This window comes from Perissodus microlepis, chromosome 11 (genome assembly GCF_051167445.1).
Source record: "Perissodus microlepis isolate ML-2025 ecotype Zambia chromosome 11, ASM5116744v1, whole genome shotgun sequence".
NCBI classification, from domain to species: Eukaryota; Metazoa; Chordata; class Actinopteri; order Cichliformes; family Cichlidae; genus Perissodus; species Perissodus microlepis.
The window spans coordinates 27,173,674-27,195,527 of record NC_140471.1 but is presented as its reverse complement, the minus strand read 5'-3'; the positions used below and the strand labels follow the sequence as shown (position 1 = coordinate 27,195,527).

The following is a 21,854-nucleotide window of genomic DNA, read 5'->3' as shown; positions in this document are numbered from 1 at the left end:
TAATCAAACCCCGCTGCTGTAGCCCTGCTCACCTTCCTTGGAGAAAACTGGATGAAATGAGAGAGAGAGAAAAAAAAAGTTTAAAAAATTAATTAATTAAAAGACGCGCCTTGTGTGCAGGTTCGCCAAAACGAGCTGTAGAAACTACTGTTAAAAACTCAGAGACATTTATTAAATAGAACATATGTTTTTCTATAACATATGTAAGATCGGAGCTCTGTGCGAAAAATGCGCTGCACCGTGCTCTGAACCCCTGCGCCTATTGAGTGTGTCCCTAGTGGGCTTGAATCGGAGAGGAGCCAATACAAGCGGAGAGGAGGCGTGTCTTCGCTCTTCCACAAGACCTCCCAGAGCAGGTTGTTGCGTTTTGGCTCTAAAGCCTGGAGACCTCCGAAGTGCTCGTCAGTTTTCGAAGTAGGAGCCATGGCGACAACAGCTCAGTATATTCCGAGGAATAACTCCTTACCGTCTAACCCGCTCATGCATCCGGATTCGGACAGGATGCACCAGGGGACGACCTACAGAGAGGTACAGAAAATGATGCACCACGAGTACTTGCAAGGGCTTGCGGCGACCAACACGGGACACCCGATGAGCCTGACGCACCATCAGTGGCTGCCAACCTCCAACACAGACTGGTCCACCGGCACCCACATCGGACAGGAGCACAAAGCCAGCGTGCAGGCGAGCAGGGAGGACCTGAGCAACGGGTTCCACCACAGGTCTCACCTGGTGCACCAGCAGGCGCAGAGTGGCCACCATGGTTCGTGGGCGCCTGCCACAACGCACCACTTATCCCCGCTGTCCCCAGCATCTAACGGCCACCAGTCACTTGTCTACTCACAGCCTGGATACACAAACCTCAACGCAATGTTGAGTCCCCAGCCCGGCACGCTGCACCATGGCATGCGGGACCCACTCCACGATGATTCGGCCAGCCACGACAACCAGATGGAGTCGCCCCAGCAGGCTTTCAGCCACCACCAGGATCACTCGGACGAGGACGCGCCCAGCTCCGACGACCTGGAGCAGTTTGCCAAGCAGTTCAAGCAGCGGCGGATCAAACTTGGCTTTACGCAGGCGGACGTGGGGTTGGCCTTGGGCACCCTGTATGGAAACGTCTTTTCTCAGACCACTATCTGCAGGTTCGAGGCGCTGCAGCTCAGCTTCAAGAACATGTGCAAACTTAAGCCGCTCCTTAACAAGTGGCTGGAGGAGACAGACTCAAACACGGGCAGTCCCACCAATTTGGACAAGATTGCTGCGCAGGGCAGGAAACGAAAGAAGAGGACCTCCATCGAAGTGGCTGTGAAAGGGGCGCTGGAAAATCATTTCTTAAAATGCCCAAAGCCATCTGCTCATGAAATCAGCACTTTAGCCGGTACTCTGCAGTTGGATAAAGAGGTTGTCCGTGTTTGGTTTTGCAACAGAAGACAAAAAGAGAAAAGAATGACACCAGTGGGGGTCCCTCACCCGAATATGGAGGACGTATATTCCCAAGCAGAGACCCCTCCTCTACACCGCACACTACAGAGTCCTGTGCAGTGACTGTTTTCATGAACAATCCGAGCATTTCCGCGGGGGGATAGAAAAGGGAAAGGGGCTATGGAGTTTACAGTATTTAAGTTTGGCTTTTGTTTTCCTGAGAGAAAAGAGACGTGGAAAAGTTGAACAGATCAGTTTTGCCTTTAGTATTCGCGATTCGCGTGCTCATCAAATAGATGGCAAGAGGAAAAAAACGTTAAGAAAAAAGAATCATAAAAAAGAAAAAAAATATTCGCTATTACTGATTCCGTGCGCATTTAAAGTGAAACAAAGATCTTTATTTACCAAAATTTTACAGAGGAGACATGCATATAAAGTAAATTTGATATCCAATGGCTGCCCCAAATAGGGGGTAATTAAATGTGGCAACTGAGTCCATCTCCTCCTGGTGTGCCATGAACTGTAGGCGCTGACCCGAATGAGGTTGTTGCCTGAAAATGGTCAACACTGGAGATGAAAAGCCTACACTGAATGAACATTTAGCTTTTTTCAGGCTTAAACTGGTTATCTGAATATTAGTGTATACTTTCTTTGTTATATTAAGTGTGATGTTTTGGTTCGGGAAATTCTTTAACTTCAGTGTCTCTCTTCCTGCAAAGTGTCTATGATTTTGTTCATTATTTGCTATGGGTACTGTATCTCATCAGAGCAACCGCTAATTTCTTTATGTTTTCTGTTTACTCAGTGGGAGTTGATGGTTGGAGGAGTGATGGAAATTGTGGCACCCGAAAACACAACACTTACAAATAACGCCAGATACGTTTTAGAAATTGTGCAAGTGCAACAGGACATCCAAGTTCTGACTGCATGCCTTAAAAAAATTGAGCTTAACGCCGAAATTTTCAAAAAGCACCAAATTAGAAGCAAGCGTTTCTTTTCTTTTCTTTTCTTTTCTTTTCTTTTCTTTTCTTTTCTTTTCTTTTCTTTTCTTTTCTTTGCTTTTTGGGGGTTTTGATTGTTCTGAAATTATTGTTTTCTTTGCATGGAGCACTTATTCTTTCGTTAATATTAGTAATGCTATTTTATGTTTTTAATAAAAGTGTGAGTGTAGCTGATCTCATTAGGCTTAAACACAAAAGCCTAAAAATCCCATGTTTACAGGTTCCTGGTTATCACCACAGAGCGCTGTCAGCCCACACTGCTTACTGCCTGTTATCCTGTTGTATCCCAAACATTTTGAGAGATTGGTCAAATATGAAAAGTTATAATAACTCAGGTAACTTCAGTGCCCCATGTCGGAATATGACGCCTGTACATGATTTGTTTTCCTCTGAGTGTGTATTTTATTTTTATTTTATTTTTTAATATAATTCAGTTTTTTTTGTTTCACATTGTCATTGTATTATAGTTAAACGCTGGAATCGGAGAAAAGAAAATTACAATTCATTCATTGAGGGTAAGCGATGAAGGGATTTACTTTAGATATATTTATTTTTTCCCGATCTATAAGGAAATCTGAAAATCTCATGTGTCGTGTGTCATATCTCAGTGTTGGACCAGTCCAAAAGCCTACAGCAGTGCTATTCAATACAGATGAGGGAAACTTTTTTTCCAGGAAAAAAAATAATGATAATAATAAAGATTTTAGAGAAAATGTTGCCAGGATTATTTCCGATATGTAAATATGTCTAATATGTAAACTTGTATTTGTTCCGAGATATTGTTTTGTTTTTTGTTTTTTCGTTTTTGTTTCTTTCCGGGCAGTTTTGTACACTTACTAATTCCAAGAAGATATTTTAATATGATTTCATTTATGAATCTGACCATTTATATATATATATATTTATTTCTTAAAAGTGTTTGGAGCTTTTTTGTTCAGCTCTGTTAATGGTTACGTTGCAGTGGACTTCAGTATGTTTTTTTCCTTTTTGTTTACTACATTGGTTGTATGTTGATTGCTAAATGTAGACTGCAAAGTCACATTTATATTTATGTTATAGTAATATTTTATTACTTACATAAAACATATATACAAGAAATGGTCTTCTGTCTTCATTAAAATCCAAACTACTCGTCTTTTGTTGATGTCTGCTACAGAATCACCAGGCAAGAAAAAAATTAACCTGATCATCAAGTTGAATGCTTTTCACTGTGCTGAGCATCGGGAAGAAGTGAGCACCCCGTGTGTTCATTTTAAATAGCAGTGATTCGTTATGTAACAGGGGATCGTTTAAAATCAGAAGCTGTGTACATGTGCTGTTAAGGGGAATAGACAACAGTATTTTACCTCAGGCATTCCCTGCTAAGTTCACAGTCTGTGACGTTGTTCACATCTTTGTGTAAACGCAGTATTAAATTGTGCAATATAAATACGGAATTATTGTCTTTTCATTGAGTGATTATTACTATTATTATCATCATCATCATCATCATCATCATCATCATTATTATTATTATTATTATTATTATTATTATTTAACAGAGGAGTTTGTAGCTAAAATATGCTTTCTGGAATTATAATTTGAGCTGTATTCTTTATAAAAAGCATCGATCATCACTTGACGTGTTTTAGGCATTTAAAATGCGAATTGTGATGAATCTTTGATCTCAGACAGAAGTGCCTGCAGGCAAACATCAGCCTCTTTTCCAAAGATAGAGAGAGGAAAAGGCACACAGGCCCATAGGATCGACATAAACGACGGGCCCTAAACTTTTAAAAGGATAAAGACAAGCCTAATAAACAGGCAGGATATTTATGTGTTTCTAGCATTAAAAAAATCGACATCACTAAATAGTAAATTAAATACAGTCTCACCTCATGGAGCCTTCTGTCAATTACAACGGAACAAAGCGGCAGAAAGCATTATTTTTACATTTGCATGTGTAGATAAAACCAACATATATGTAGTGAAATTTGTGCAGCTGCGGATATTTTAAGAAAATTTACTGTTTATTGATACATTACGAAAACCGAGAAAATTAAAAAGATTTACTGTTGATTTCTCTTATTGAAGTAGCCACTACTAAATGGGATTATAGCTAAAATCTAAAGTTTGCGTTTCTTGATGAATTTATACTTTTATTAGAGGATAGTAAATTCATATTATTAATAGTTGCACATTTATATTTACGCATTTCCTCATGGTTTTTGTGGTGATCGTACAGGAACTCGCAATGCAAAGTTTTGTGTCCCGTTCAGTTTCTACTCAAGCCACTTTTTAATTTTTTTAACTTTCTTAATAAATAATGCCTTCGTCTGTTAGTATACATATATATGCACCAATGTTAAAATTTCTCTTCGTGAATTATTTCCTTCAATTTAGGATGTTCCGATTAATTTTAAACATGATTTTGTGAGCATCATTTGTTCATCCATGGCATGCCTTTGGAAAACTGCGATAAAATAACAAGAGAAACAACCCCAAAAAACAAAACAAAAATTCAGATTGTATTGGGTTTTTTTAGTCGATCTTTGGTGCTTCTGTGATGGAAGTGTAAAAGTTTATTTTTTTTCATAGGTTGAGGTGGTCAAATTGTGGGAGAAGAGGCCACATTAGGAAGCAAAGCAATTGCCAGACAACAGCGAGTCGCAGGCGCCCCCTGCTGGCTAAACTGGGGTACTTCAACGTCAAATGAGCCTTAAAACGAGGAACGTAATATTCCAATAATCATCAGGAACGAGATTATTTCTCTTCATTGTTTGTGGCTGTGTCAGAATCTTTAGCTGGCCAATCTTCAAACAGCTTTACAAAAGTTAAACACAACACTGCGCTCTATTTCCTTTAGTCTGCTATCAAGCTAATACATAAATTCATTTGGACTAAGGTTTATGACTCTGATAGACATTAAAAGGGTTTTTGCTGCTTGTAGCATTTTTTGGCACCCCCTAGAGAGATTTTACCCAGATACAGTGAAAAAGCTTTAGTGTTTTAATGATAATAGCAATAATAGTAAAAGAAATCACTATTATAATTTTTTTATTTACCCAAGTATAATACAGATTTTTGTTTATGAAATGTTAGTTACATGAAAAATACATAGATTCCAGCTAAATAAGATTACACAGACTCATTGCCTCTGCTATACCTGGATCAATCATGCTTACTGTCATGTTACCTGCCCCCCAAAGGCCCATACTGAGTTGAGGAACACCCTGATAAACTGTTGAGAATGACTTTTTATGCACAGCCTTGCATCCAATTCATCTCTTCATAGTAAACAGCTTCTCAATGAGCCACTTGTTCTCATTATTAAAAGTTTTATAGGTGAGTCAAACAGAGATCAAACAACAGGCCTGCCTGTGTTAGATCAGGCTCACAAACCACCTAAAGTGACCAGCAGAAATTGTGGCAAATGCACAGAGGCCTGCAGAGGGGACATAGAAGGCTAAACAGAAGACATCCACAGTTGACCAGACATGAGAGACTGTGGTGACTCACACCAACTGTTATTTTTTGATGATATGCAATTTTTATTCTGCACCGTATGGAGGGACACAACCTCCATTATGCCATTAAATCAATAATACATGAGGAGAACTCATCACAAAACAGCAAAACCCAGGTATTTGACCTAAGTATCACTGCAGTTCATTCTTTCCTCCCTTCCATCTCATTCACTCTCAGCAGTCTGCTTTCCTACTGAGCAGGCCCTCGGCAGCACTTGCAGTGGAGCTCCAGCCTCAGCACTGCCCGGGCGCCGATGAACACCAATGCCTCCTTCATCAGGGAAGTATCGTCACACACAGGAGATGTGGATTAGTGATGATTAGCAGGGATTATGGCTGGTTAATGGTGGGAAAATACATTAGGAACCATCGGCTCTTGAAGGGGGAGGGGATTTCACTCACACTAGCGGATTTGCATTGATCCACAGCAAATGAATGAGGATTAGTAGCATCAAGCTATCTGCCAACAGATAAATAACATTAAGCGTATTATACGCCAACGCCTGCTATTAATGACATTACAAACACCACTACAATGCTGGCAATTATGGAAATAATAGGAGCAGCTGAATAAGTTAGGCTGGGATTCTTGGGATTCCAGCTCATTCTCATGGAGAGGTTTGGGGTGATGCTGGAAAGTCAGGCTACTTAGTGGCAAAGACGCATGTAGCTTTTGGGTACCACTGTCTACTGGGACATACTTTAAGGGGTTTATATATTGTTAATGTTCTGATTTTTACTAAATAATTTATCACTGCTTTATAGGCTGGTAAGAAGCCTTTCGTAATCCCGTGTTTTACGTTTCCAGGCTATGAAATTTCATTTTGGTTGTCATACAACCTTGTGCAGCAAAACACGTCTTTTTAACTGTTACCTTAATTTATCCAAAAGAACCCTTTCAGAGATGAGCAGCATTTGTAGAAGAGATGAAGAGGACCTGGACCAGAAGGGATTCTGTAAGATCAAATAGTTAAACCTTTGGTAAATATTTACTCATAGTTTAGCGACTCTAACTTGCCAACTCAAAGACAATATTTGCTTATTACTCATAAAAACATTAATATATCCATTAAAAAAAGGGAACTAAGACAAAGAAGCAAGATTTAATACACAGTGGTGTGTTAATGATTTTCTTTAATATTAGACGTTCTAAAAAATGTGAAAAGAAATGTGGTGAATAATTTAAACAGTGTTGATAAGTGGCTACCAAAGTATACTTTGTCCTTTGGTATGCCCATGTGTATCCATTTTCATTTTATTGCAGTTAATGGTGAAGTTCTGCTGGAACTGACATCTTTATGCAATCAAAGTGCACGAGGATGGCATCGACAATATTTGTAACAAATTACATCTATCATATTACTCTGTAGGTAGGAGTGCAGAGAAGGCGACAGAGCCTTTAGCTTCCTTATTCTCCATTTCTACCTCTTCCTCTGGCCGAGTTCTCCTCTCCTCTTCTCACCGTTTATGTAATAAATACTCCTCTCCCACAGTGAGTGGTAGAGAAAGTGGGGTTGGAAACTGGAAAAAGAACAGAATAATGCATTTTTTCATCAAAAATTCCTTCTCTTCCCCTACCTCAAGGTTTCCTCCTCTGAGCCACTTGAAAGATGGGCAACAATGTGGCCACACAGTGAACACCTAGTTACCATATGAAACACTCCAGCAGTGAAGTGAAGGAGACGGAGAAGGGAGAGGAGAAGTCTTGTGTTATTTATGATACTGGACCTTGTAGCTATATGGGTTACCTCTTCATGTCTACTCCGAAGTATGGTCCCCATATGCGAAGGGGTATAAGTGCAGGTTTATAAAGTTACTCCCCCTCCTCACTGTATCTCTTTGCTCCTCACTGAGAGGTTTTGAAGAAGAGAAGTAGCCCGTCTCCCTCTGTCATGGCTTTGAGCGACATTTTATATCGCCTCAGGTGTCTGTCAGTGTGACTAACAGTTCTGAGAATGGAGAACTAATATCTCAGGAACTTGCCTTCAGGCAGCTGCACATAGATTTTACTGTTGGTGGCATACAATGAGACGAAAGTCATACTTTAGAAGCATTCAGTAGCAGTAATTACTAGTGATTCAGTGAGCTAGTAGGCATTAAACATTGCCTGTGACAACTTTAGCAGGTGATGAGAAAAGAGTGGGAAAGGCAAGATAAATACAATCATCTGTACTGCAAAAGCTGCCTTCATTTTGTGGGCTGTCAGGCAAAAAGGTTGAAAAGAACCAAAGGAAATGTATTAGGGATTGTTCTCTAACTAAGCAAAAGCAGTAATAATGATGGTTTTATTTTATTTTCAGAACCTCATGGCACTTCTAAAAGTGCTGCTAAAGAGGCTTTTTAGACTACTGCACAAGGTTGCAAAATTAATTATTTTTGCATAAAAGGACATAGTAGTCATATGTTAAAGGTTGCCCCCTCTTTTCGCCTTTATGCCAGTCCTTTGTCAGCTGTAGTGAAGGCGTTGCAGTATCTCTTGACTTCAATTACAGGGTTTACTGAAGAGAAGAGGAGAGAAAAAGAAAAGACAAGGCCTCGCAGTAAAGAGACACATACCAGAGTAGGAAGGTCATCTGAACCTCGAGCACACTGAGATGTTCAGGGCCTTTCTTCAGTCATGTGTATTCAAAAGAAAAAAAAATATGGCTAGTCAGTGTTCAAAAACATATAGGAACAGCTGAAAGATCATCTTTCTGCTCACCCTGAGCTGATCTATTGTTTGCTCTGCACTGTGTACCAGGCTTATAACCCAAATCTAAACAATATTCTTTGCCGTTGTCCTTTACATACGACTGATCGTTCCTGTTATGCATGATGGAACAGATATCACATTGTGAAGCCCTGCAAATTGGAGCCGGACAATAAATAGATCATCAAAGATGATCCTGCTGCCCCAGACAGTCGGCTTTGCCCTGCTACGCTGAGTTCAAAGGACGAAGATCGGTTGGCAAATGAGTGCGGTTGCTCAGCTCGCAGTCAATCGAAACAACAATAAAGATAAGGCTGATGGAAATAAATAAAAAAGGATGGAGGAATGAGGAGAGGAGAGGGGAAAAATAAGGCAAATGGGGGTGGGTGGGGGTGTGTGTGGGTAGGCAAAGCACAAAGATGAAATGGAGAACTGCCACTGTGCTCAAGGACACCGCATGCCACCATGTAATTAGAAATGTACACAGATGATTTGGATGCAGCGATATGATTAGGCAAAGCAGTCTCCAGTCTTAGGCCTAATCAGCTCACTTCTGAGAGATACTCCACCACTACTTGTGTGTGTGTGTGTGTGTGTGTGTGTGTAGGTGATGTAGAAAGGGGGTGAATATTACTACTCCTGTCACTACAAGCTTTGGGAGGGTACAATGAGGAAAAGTTTCTGAGAAGATTTGTGAATAAGCAAGCAGAGAGAATAAGGAGGTTTGGAGAAGACCTCATGATATTGTTTTTCTTAAAGATAAATATGGGGACAATATTAATAATCATATGCAAGAATATTATGAACCAGAATATGTTTCTGTCTTCTACTCTAAGTCACTTTCTAGGTTCAACTTTAAACCAGACATTTTTGAGCAATGCATTTTGATATCAGCTGAAAAAGTACAAGAAAGAAAAAAACACCCAATACATGTGTGACCAGGAGCTAAAGCCCAGGATGTGCACAAAATAATCGAGGATGTACAAAGACCCCACTAATGAGCACAGGCCAATTAAAAGAGCTTCTGCTTCCACCTCCCTTTCTATCCCCTTCTGTCTGTCCTTCTGTCTCTGTGCCTTCAGTGGCTTGTTATTGATCACCTTTAACCTCGTCCCTCAGTGGTGTCAAAACTACCATTTAGGCTCATCCCTAGGGCTAAGCATGTGTTGATAGCACCCTGCCTCATAAATCATTACTGGACGGAGGCCTTGGGAGGTTTTGCCTGCGCAAAATGCAGAGGGAAGGCTTGACTATCGTTGACACATTTCGGGACAGCCGACCCTTCGTGCCCCTAGGGGTCAAGGGTCATCGATGGCACCCAGACACTGCCGCCAACCCTGGTTTCTCCAGCCAACCCACCTCTAATCCCCAGCGGGCCTAGCAGTGGCACCCTTTTGATTTTTAAATAAGACAAAAGGTCAGTCGTCACCCTGCCCTGTCTTTACAGTGATCACCTTTGCTGTACGTGACAGTTCTTCTTTATTCATGATGGATCTCAGTGTCTGGATTGCTACAAACTGAATTAATGATTAGCAGAGTTTTAGGTTCACAGAATTAAGTATTTGAAGTTAGTGACAGTGGCATGAGTGAATGGTGCTACAGGGCACTATTGTTATCACTGTCTATCTTTTTGGTTATCTGTGTTAGCCTCACTCAAACTCTTCTTTACCTCCTCCTGGACTGAAGGCGCTTCATCTCCTCAGTACACGCCTGCATATCAGCCAGATGCTGCATCTACCCACAGCACTCCTCTTCTTTTTCTCTCCTTTCTGACCTCCACTGTGCTCCCTATGATTTTCTCCCCATGTAAAGAGGCAAATAAAGAATTCAATCTGATCCTCTCTCGCAGTTAATCTGCCTCTCTCAGTCCGCCTGTCTACCTGCTGCTCTCCAAGCAGTGGTCAGACAAGCACAGTTACCCTTTGCAGTGGCAGTCATGGGGCCTGGGGATCAGGTAGTGATGGGTAAAGGTGACAGGTCCTTTGTTGGGGATAAAGACTCAGGGCGCATGGGTAAGTATAGAGTAAAGGGTGGGGGAATCAATGCGTGCTTTTCATTATGCTAACTAATGCTCCTTTGCATTCTCTCTATTACTGTGACCCGGAAATCATTCCTCTGCCAAGATGTAGGATCTTTCAATCATTTAATTGCAACTCAAGGAGCAAGGAGGCTTCTGGAGGAACTTAGGAAATACGGGTCTATCCCTCACAGATGTCTTTTCAAGTGGGTGACTTATAATTGCTGCACCTCTACATGTCAGTAAGTAACTGATGTCACTTAAGACTGAGGCAGTGGAATCAATGATTTCTCACTCGGTAGCTTCGGCTCTTCCTTCTGTGGGGGGACCTAACTAAAGAAATCAGGGTGATTTTAGGATGAAAAATACTTTAAATACCAATGGGTCTTATGCAGTTGTATGTCATTTTTTCCTCATTTTGTGATCAGTGGTGCATTGAAGCCATTTACTCAAATATACTTAAGTACAATAGCCAAGCATTTTTACTTAGGATAGCCATTATACATACATTTCTTTTGCATGTGGTATGTTGCTTTCATTTATATAAAGAATCTGAATATTTTTACTTTTGCTGGCATTACGAACACATCTTTACATACTCGCATTAGTTAAAATAGTCGTTTTGAGTTGCATGCTTGAATAGCTAGATGAAAAGGATCCATTGATGTAGAAGTGGGATGTTGGTGAAGCAGAGCATACGGTATAGATTTGGTGCACATTGTTGATTGTTGTTGGTCCCCATGAGCCTCTCCACCACTGCACCCCACCTCTACCCTGCGGGACGGCCCTGCCAGGGGGTGCAGGCATGGGACAGGACACTCTGCCACCAAGGGGATTAATTGGTGTGGCACCTCTTTGGTGCACATGGTCAAAGCAATTAAATGGTGGCCCTAGGCCCTCAGTTTGCTATTACTAAACCAGTGACAAAGCTGCAAATTGGGTCTTTTCTCCTTGTGCCCGTAGTTCAGTGCATATGCGGATGAGATGAAACGAATTCTGCATGCGTCTGCAGAATTTGCTTTATGATGTGTGAATAAAGGCCAGAAGGATTGCAGGTGTGGCAACATCAAAGCTTCAACTGAGGTAATTTTAAAAATACATTATAATTTGTGCTGTGTGCATGTATTAGTGAATATATATATTATATGTGTCTGGATGGACATTTGGACGTACGATGTGCTTAGTGTAAGCATGGTATGGTGTCTTTCACATCTCTCCCAATCCCTGCAGCCATCAATTAGTGAGCCTGGGTGTTCGAAGGCCTTGTGCTCTTTCACATGAGCGTTTGTTGCTTCTGTCTCCCGTGCTCTGTCTCCCTTATGTTTGAAGATTGAGAAAGGACACAAGGCAGGTTACTGTAGCTTTTCTCTGGGGTGTTGGTTTCTAGCTGTCATCCCTCTGTTAGCCCGCATGGGTATGAAGACCACAAAATCCTCAGAGCCTTCAAACACAAGAAGGAAACACATGAACACACAAATGATCATTGCCAACTAAATTTATTCAGTAACAGATGATAGGACATATTTTTTACAGTAGTTTTTTTCTGGTCAGTTACCAGATTTTGTCTCTTATACAAATATATATAAATATATAATATTTAATAAAAATTATTTGTATTGAATAACTGACAGAAGCATTAAGAAATTCAAGAGATTTGGCTAATACTTGTTGTCCTTCAGCCTATAAAGAATCAAAGCACTTGAATATGCTTTGTTTAGATTGCAGACATTTGTCTAACAAACCCAGCCATGTTAACCCCCATCCACCTAGCAGCCCAGCCGTTCCGCCCCAATCTCCAGACACTGGGCTAGAGAAAAGCGTGAAGAAGGGGGCCAGACTGCAAACCATCCATCACATCTATCTGACCTGCCCTGCAGTGTTGAAAAGACCACGGTTATCACTCACCCCTGACACTGTCATCGATGTCTGTCCTTAAGAGTGCACACGTGTACACACACAAAGACACTGAAGCAGCATGCATATAGACAAGCTACAACATCTTGGCAGTCAGTCCAAAATGTCCCGTCACCTCCTGTCCTTCGCTCGATTGCACTCTCATGACCATTCATCAGCACCCATCATTCACAAAAATGCCAACATGCTCAACAGATGGCTCCAACCCAATGAGATCACGACGAACGACAGGTAACTCCCAAAAGAGACCGGCCACATTTGTCTGCGCTGGAACCGTTCTGCAAAGTTGGTGTCAGCTTGGACCTCGACTGGTGGAGGCCTTTGTGCTGATCTGAGTTGGAGCTAGGCATTACAATACAATAGCTTGTATTGTCCCACTGCCTCTCAGCTTTATTACATATGTATGTGTTGATTGCTCCAAAACAACAATGCTGGTGGATGGCATTAAGCACCAACAATAACAGTGATGCTTGGCGCTCCTACTCAGCGTTGGATGTTTATCTAACAAACCTCTGTGTTGACGCCCAGCATGCAATAGTGTGAAATACCAACACAAGTGCCAGTTTGGGAATATCATGAATGGGGAGTTTATAGGCTTTTTTCTTTTTCCAGAACCTATTTCAGCAATTTTAACTTTGTGAGCAAGGAACAATGACAGATGAATGATTGTCATACTGGTGTTTCCTCTATTACAGGATACAGACAAAAAGAATAGCAAACAGCTGGCTGTATACAAAATTTAGATTAAGTCTGAGTTCTGTGCTTAGTGTAAGAAATTAGTAAGAGCCACACTGCGTAGATTTGAGAAATTGATAAAGAGACCATGGCAAAATGGACACATGAGAGAGATCCATAGGCTCAAAGGTCATCTAGCCCACCCACGTCACTGTGGTGTAACAAGCCTGCAGGGAATGCTGGATCGTGCTGGTCGAAAACCTTGGGTTTGTCACCCGACCCAACCCTTCAAGCATCACAACACGCCCGATCAGGCCAAGCTATGTGCCACCCCTGCTGGTACCCTGTTGTATCAGAGACCTCCCCACCCTTAGGTCCCATTCACACTCAACCACACATGGGCGTTTGCAGACAACAGCCATCTCTGATGCCCTTCTGATTCGCTCTGCTGGCATTTAGCTGGTGAAGTTCAGTGTGTGCGTATGTGTGTGTGTTTGCTTCAGTGGGGCAGCAGGGAAAAGGGACTGAGGTGACAAGAGTTGTGGTGCAGATGTCTGCACAGCTAGCGGAGCCTCATGAATGGCAACTGTTGTGATGGTGACGGGGAAACGCGTTGGAGGCCTGGCCTACGCACTCCAGTCATCTGAATGGCCGGAATTCAACATGGTCGAAAGACAAGCTCATGCGTGCAGACTGGAAACAATGTGCCCTCTTTATTACTTTTTTTTTTCTATGTCTCTCTGTTACTGTCACTCAATTTTTAATCATTCCTTTTATGTAGCTGCAAGTTTCATTGTGCCAGTACTGTCAGTGGCACATATAAAATATATACTATACACTGATAGATAATATGACCAATGCATTCCTAATAATACTTTAAACATAACTAGTAATTCTTCAGGAAAAAATCAATTGAAACAAAGGAACAAAGATGAATAGGAAGTCAGCATAATTGATTTGAAGTGGAAATGTTGTGATTGATCTATTGAGTAGCTGTCTGGTGCTTAAGCCCTTTTTAACAGCAGTCATATGTCTTTACTCAGGGGACCATAAACCCTGGCCTCACATGAACAAATATATGCCATGGGTTATGTTTTTCTTTTTTTCTTCTTCTTCTTCTTTTTTTTTTTTTTACCATGTTTTTATCAAGACTATGAGACAAAAGAAATTCATGATCTAATAAGGCAATGCTTGCAGCTGATGAGCATTTGACACAACACAAAAGGTGTGCACAACTATGCGTGTGCTGAAAACACGTGTTTCAGAAAAGTCTCCTGCAGTATCTGTTTACTGCACAAAGATGTCCACGGCCCTCATTTACTGTTATTATAAATGAGATTGGTATGTATTACCTCACCTCACACTGACTGCAGACAAAAAAAAAACATCCTCATAAACAACTAGCCACAGCCAGCAAGGAACACAACCTCAAATATGATTAGATAACACTTACTGATAGATGGATGGTAAGCTATCTAGGCCTAAGACTGCAGTTTAGGCATAGCTTCACTGAGAAACAGCAGTGGCGCCTTAGCCGGACAGCCCTGGTACTAATGAGAGAAGGTGACAAACTGGAAGGCTGGGGTACAGAAAACACAAGAAAGAGGCACGTAGGGAAATAAGGCATTTAAACATGACTGTTCCTGAAATTTAGATGAGTTATCTACAATGTATGTGTAAAGGCATACATGCATAGTAGTGGAAACCTCGTGTTTATGTCTAAAAATGCGAACCACATTAGAGAAACAGCACATGCATGAGGGAAAAAATTAAAACACTAGATAATACTTAAAACATGCAAATCACCTGCCTTTGCCAGCATTTACAGGAGACTAGAATTTGAACATTTTCAGTCCTGTCTTGCCCTTTTTTTCCCATCAACTTCTCCCTTATGTTTTTTTTTTTTTTAAATTGACAGTCAGACTACAGTAAAATCTTTTATCCTGACTTACAACAGATAAATCCCTTACCCACCCACCTCACACAGTGGAGAGATAGACTGTAAAAGTCTAACAAGACTGACTAAGAAAAGGATTCTTGTTTGAAGCAGGAAGGGGTTATTGTTCACTAGATGGCTGGGCGTGGGCATCACGGCAGAGATTAGCTACAGAGAAACATTATCTCTCCGGGCCAGTTTACAAAACCCAATGAGGCCAGGACTGGCATAGTTTGGCTATCTAGGTACTTTATGTTCTAAGAGGCTCTTGTCCCCTATATGAACAAAGTTAGGGCTTGTTGTTGAAACCCAGAGGGGTGAGTCCCTGCTTTCCTCCCACCCCCTCTCCTCCCTGCTTCCCCTCCTCTCCTCCTCCCTGGCCCACGGACCAAATGCAAGGCTGCTGGAGTTCAAGTCTGGCCACGTGTTGGCCATTACACTCCCACAATGACCTTGTTGAGCTCAACATTTAGAGTCCCATAAAAACATTATTGTCCAGTTCCTGGGATCATTTGTCCACTACCACAAAGGCTCAGAGAAAACCAAAATGTTAACCACCCCCAGGGTTTTGCGGAGACACATTTTTCAGATTCTGCCCCTTCTCCTCTCTACCCATCCGCCTTCCTGGTACCACATTGCACCCACATTGACGCACTTCCCAGCAATGCCCACGGGGTACTCCTACACCAGCACATTCAGATATAACGCAAGCTGCATGGTCAAAATGCTGCCCCATAAAATAGCCATTTTGTGTGTTGTACTACAAAAGAAGAAAGCCAACAATAATGTCCATTCTCCTCTGCATACATCACCATTTCTACTTCCCCCCCTCTCATTTAATTGACTCCTGCCCTGAAATTGTTCCTGTTTGTCATCTATCAATCTATGCGCCCATCTTGCCTTCCGTTTTCAGATGCATAACTATGGACCCATAACAGCTAAAAGTCCCTAATGGTCATTCAGTCTCTAAATATGTCCACTTCATAACGGCTCAGTGCATGTACCTGCTGAGTGAATAGGCAAGGTCGTGCCAGTCTATTAGCCATATTAAAAACCAACCCATTATGGTAATTGGCGAGGTCTAATGCATGTACAGGTTGCTTAGCGCCCATGTATTAGCTCTGATAGATGACTCAGTGATTAGCATTGAAAGCTACATCGTATTACAAGACTGCTTTTTGCCCCAGTGCTTGGCGTCCTCTGATCCTGTCTCTCAGTGTGGTGACCTCTACTGTGGACAGATACACATGCCCCTGACCAAATGTTTCATGCTGGGAAACAGAATGTCTGCTATGGATGAGTTACTTACTGTGACAATCACAAAGACCTTTTTTTAAAAAATATAATTACTTAATTTCCATTTGGTCGAGAAGATGAGAAAGGTTGGAAGGCACCCTCATTGTTATTTTATCTACCTTACTTTAATTTGCCTAAAATCCACATGTAAATACAGAAACGTAACAGTCTGGACCTAATGCACATGATTTTTTTTATGCCAACAATTCTTAAAAGACAAATATCTTACCTCTGCCATTGTTAAGTATATTGCACAGACCAAAAACATTCAGGTTTTCTTAATTCCCTTTTTATTGGACAATCTCACAAGTCAAAAAGCAGTCAAAGACTTGAATTGAGAATGTGGGAAGGAAAAAAAACAGCTTTTGACAGCAGCGTTAATGCTTCACTACAAGTTTTTAATTTAGAAAGCCATAAGGGAAATGCTTTGCCTTGAGTATCCAAATCACATTTCATTAAATTTTACCATCTGTCCTAAACCACCGGCACCCACCCCAATCCTTGTCTTATTCCCAATCCAGAGCTGGCATCCCCTGCTCTGTGAGCGGCCCCGACTGGGTCTCTCAGGGAAGGGAGTAGATTCTCCTTTCATCCTCTCTTAGAGGACAAACATCAGTCCCATCTCACTGCTCATCCATATTCATGAGCTGCTTATAAATATCTGATAGCCGCCTTGCTACAGCTGTTTAGCTGGGAAAGCAACATAAACTGTGTTGCATTGTATATATATAAATATATATGTGTGTGTGTATTTAAATAAAAAGCACTTTTACCGAATGGTCCAATCATAATAAGCACATAGGTGCTTAAACATGCATTGTATTGCTGTATTGTTCTCTCTTTCAAACATATGTGTCCACCGATTGGAGACGAGATCTCAGCTTCTACCTGCCGGGCCCCCTGATACCATCGCCTCATTGCAGGGCTATCGCTCTCTCTTTTTCCCTCTCTCTTGGTTTTAATTAAAGTTAAGTGTGACTATAGAATAAGAGAGGAATCCTTAAGTGCTGTATTTACCTTCCCTCTGACAGGGCTCATGCTTATCAGTAAGGCTGAAGTACTGGAGCCACGAGACAGGGACTTCTCAAAGGTCTGAGTAATCGCTAGGGTCCCTCTCCCTCCCAACAAATAAACCCATGCATACACTTTTTCAATCTAAGCATACCTACCTTGTAGCACATCTCTCCCTCTTTGATGCAAATGGAATACAAGTGCTTCACACTTTCACTCGTGAAAGGGGAAAATCTTATGCTCAGTTATATGGTTGCAGTGATTCATGGTAATTATTCTTTTAATCTCAAACAAACAGGATATTTTTTTTCTGTTGTTGAAACATTTCACTTGCTGTTTAGCCTAACAATTGAAATTTACTCTGGAAAGATGTAGATGACTTCTACATGTTTTAGAAAAGCTCAACTTTCATATTATCGCTATTATAATGTGTTACATGAAATGACAAAAAGAATAAAAAACAGAAAAACAGAAAATAAAACAAAACAATGAAAACGTTGTACAGTCTTTCCCAAACTGCTCCTCACTATGAATGCATTTGGATAACAGGCTCTGAGGGACGACTGGAGGATAAAATCCAAATAAATAAAAAGTAACCTCAACTCTCTCCTGACATTCAGCTCATTTTTCCAGCTCTTGTGTTTTGATTTTACGACTAAAAAAAAAAACTTAGTTCAAGTGTGTGTCTCTAATTATCTAACATATTTTCATTAAAGATGATGTACAAGGTGCATTCGCAAAGTTTTTAGCAAATTTCCATTTCAAGGTCACCTTCTTGTGTGCTTGTGGGCCCCTTTTTTCCCACATTCACTGGTTTGTACATTGTAAATTTGCGTCCCAGGCTCAGGCTATCAATGCAGTCTCCAAAATGAAAATGAATAAGTGGCATTAAGACCATGCAACAGGTGGTGATATAACCCTAATGTACAAAAATATTTGCCATCCAAATGCAAGCAATAACACGATACACAGTCTGACATTTAAAAAAAAAGAAAAAGATGCACACCTTTGATGTTACAATACAACGCTAGAAAGGGTTTAAAATAATTTTTTTTTTAAAAAAGCAGTCAAGATGGAAGCAGTGCAGCCAAAGGGGAGCTAAAAGAGAGTGTGGAAAAACTGATATCAGGTATGATTATTGTTTTTATAGGCAGTGATTTTTTTTTCATTCATACAATATGTCATGTTCACTGTACATCTAATGAATTTCTATTAACTCAAAGAATGGTTTGATATTTGGATTTGTTTGTATTTCTTACAGAGAGTTAGTAAATATGGCTGATACTCTCCTCTCTGCTTTTCTGTTTGGTAGATATGAAGCTACAGACAAGAGAAATATTGCATAAGAATAAAGAATGACTAGCGTGGCTTTGTGGAGGGTTGGATTCGACCAGCATCAGTGACTTCCTGAAGCCAGTGATCCAGTAGTAAGCAAATACTTCATTGCTGTGGCTGAGGCGGTAGAGTGGGTTGTCTACCAATCTGAAGGTTAGTGGTTTGACCCTTATCTGCCCCAGTCTGTGTGCTGAAGTGTCCTTGGGCAACATACTGAACCTCATATTTCCCTTGATACATTCATCTGACTGTGTGTGAGATTGTTAAAAAGCACTTTGTTGAATAAAGTGCTGAGTGAATGTTGTTTGTAATAAAAAAAAAGCTTTGAGCTAGACTAGAAACGCTTAGATATTCCTTTAACATTTAGTTTTTACATGGCTTAAATAAATAAAGTACATGTTCTGTTGTACAGACCTTTTACTAGCTGTTTCTACTTGTTTCTAGTGTTAAATTTAAGCTGCTTTTTTTTTTCAAATTCATACATGAAAGTGACATTGTCACACTGATCTGATTCTATGCAAAATAATGCATTTTACCAAGATATCAAAGTGTCTCTTTCAATGTAACATTTTCTTTTCCCTGTCTTTAATATTTTTGAGCTTTCATTGTTCACGAATTCTCCTTCTAAGTGCTGTTTTCAAATATGAGCAGGTATCTTACAGAGATTTACATTGCAGAATTTTGGGGGGAGGAATTTTTTCCCTAGTGCTCCAGATTAGACTGGTGATAAGAGCACCTTCCTATCACTCTCTGCTAGTGGCTTCCGAATCACATCTCTGCAACTGATACTGAGGCCGAAACACTGAATGTGAGAGTAAGAGTGAGCAAGAAGAAGAGCGATAGGATGAGCAGCAGAGAGAGAGGGGCAGTTGAAGACACAGTCTTGAAAATCAAACACCACAATCCACCGTGAGCTTAGCACAGCACATATATAGCAGCAGCAGCAGCAGCATTCAGAGGTGACATTGCAATCGATGATGAATACTGTAACATGTTTACTGGACTGTTAGGAAGGTGGAAGCCACAAACTGCACTTATGAGGAACTCTTACAGTGTTTCTCTTCTTTACTTGTGATTTTATTCTATTTTTTTTAATTTACCGATACCTAAACCACTTCCACTCGCTCCACTTCTCTGCCAACTCATTAGAAACATTAGAATTGCTGATGCCGGCAAGAAAACACATTTTGCTTCAGTCTGAAGAATATCTTTGTTCTGCTTCCAATACAAATAGAAGGAGATTTAAATATTGCTCCTCTGGAGTGTGCCTGGGTGGCTCTGTGAGAGTGAGGCAGAGAGTCTGTGCATCTGAAGTTGAGCCGCTATTGGTTGTGTATACCAAAGGATGAGCTATTATGTGAGCTTGTATGTGTGCGTGTGACTGTATGTGTGTTCCCACAGGGTATTTCTGTTCCTTGTGGGGAGTACAGTTAAAGTGAACAATAGGCAGTGCTGCACTGCACCCTACGCTGCACGATACTACAGACGATCAACAAAAGGAAGGCTTCGGCTTTGTACGTGAATCTGGAATCCTGCTCGGTCAAATAAATGGTCAAAAATATTGTGAGTTTTTGGCCCCTAAGGTCATGCGTGACTCGTACAAAACAACTCAGGAGCTGATAAAAAGGGAAAGAATTGCACTTGCAGATAAGAGAGGTGAAATATAATGACTGAAAACAGCAAAAACAACAACGACAAAAAAATGTAAGTAAACAGAAGGTGGAGACATGAAAACAGAAAAGGGTGGGATGGTTAAAGCTTGCTAGCTTTCCTCATTAGCCATGCAGAGCATCTTGGCTGCTCTCCCACACCTCCCGGCTCATCATCGCCTGAGCCGTGGCTGCCAGCGCACCCCCACTTCCATGAACCATCCCTCTCTGCCTCATCCCTCCATCCCTTTCCCCCTCCCCTCCCGGCCCCTATAATCACACCCGCAATCACAGCCCCTAATTAGGTTAATTAATTTGTATCAGCCCTTGTAGGGACTTGGCTGATGAGGCTGCCATAATAGCGTCATCACCCCCTCCTTTAAAAAAAAAAAAAGGAAGAAAAAGATCTGATGCAAGCCTGTCTGTGGCAAGACAGTACTATAAACCATGGGGTCACATTTACATCCCCACCCCCAAACCTTTCTTTCAGCTGCATCTTTTCTCTTCTCCCCTCCAACTCCAACACATCCCTTCCCCCTGCTCTTTTTATTCAATAGGGGTGACGCTGACACCAAAATAGTGATATATAACCTGTCGTGTCACAGTGCATCATTGTGTTTACTAGAATGCAAACATCTCGTGTAATAATAATAATGATAATAACAGAGTCTGCATCTTTACAATGACACACTTCCCCACATATTGAAGTGTGCTGTTTTGCTTGTTTGTTTACACTTTGTTTGCTGCAGCGTTCCAAGAGCGGAGGGGGGAAAAAACTGTACGCTATGATAATGATTCTCTTGGCGGTTTGTCTCTGTAGTCGTCAGAGACCGATCGAAGCATCACATTACAATCAGCGGCCCTCATCGCCCCTCATCAGGCCACTGACGAACAAACTCTGATTAACACCCCCATCTGATTACTGCAATCACCCGAGATAACCACGCACAAGCACTGTCCCCCACCGGCGCACACACGCTCACACATACTGATTCTCACACCTCACCGTTAGTAGTAGTAGATAGAAGGCAAACGTGTGCACACAAAGTAGCTCTGATCAGGCATTGTCACATAGTTACCATTAAAGGAAAGCATTAGAGAAGCAAAACACTAACAAATTTTGAGAGGCAAAAAAAAAGTGCACGGAGGAGAGCGTGATTGTGTGGAAGATGGAGGTAGATTAAGATATTGAGATTATAATTAAGTCATAATGAGCATGCTTGTAGGTGTATAAATATAATGAATGGCTTTTAAAAACTCACAAGCACAATATCAAACTCAAACGTGGGTCTCTAGAATAGTACTTAATTTTAAGTAACCAAGTAACCCCCCCCAGTACACTTGAATTGGGTGCATTCAATTGTGATGCAAGCAGACACTTGCATAAATATACATACACA

The 21,854-nt window shown here is 41.1% G+C and overlaps 1 protein-coding gene across 1 annotated transcript; it reads left to right on the top strand.

The window, feature by feature from the left end:
- The first annotated feature begins 349 nt into the window (after positions 1 to 349).
- Positions 350 to 3,524, top strand: pou3f1 (POU class 3 homeobox 1). The gene has a single exon (XM_084944817.1). The coding sequence runs from the start codon at positions 424 to 426 to the stop codon at positions 1,546 to 1,548; it is 1,125 nt and encodes a 374-aa protein (XP_084800943.1). The 5' UTR covers positions 350 to 423; the 3' UTR covers positions 1,549 to 3,524.
- The last annotated feature ends 18,330 nt before the right edge of the window (positions 3,525 to 21,854 follow it).

Coding starts and splice junctions, on each gene's coding strand:
- pou3f1 (XM_084944817.1), top strand. CDS start 424: ATGGCGACAACAGCTCAGTATATTCCGAGGAATAACTCCTTACCGTCT.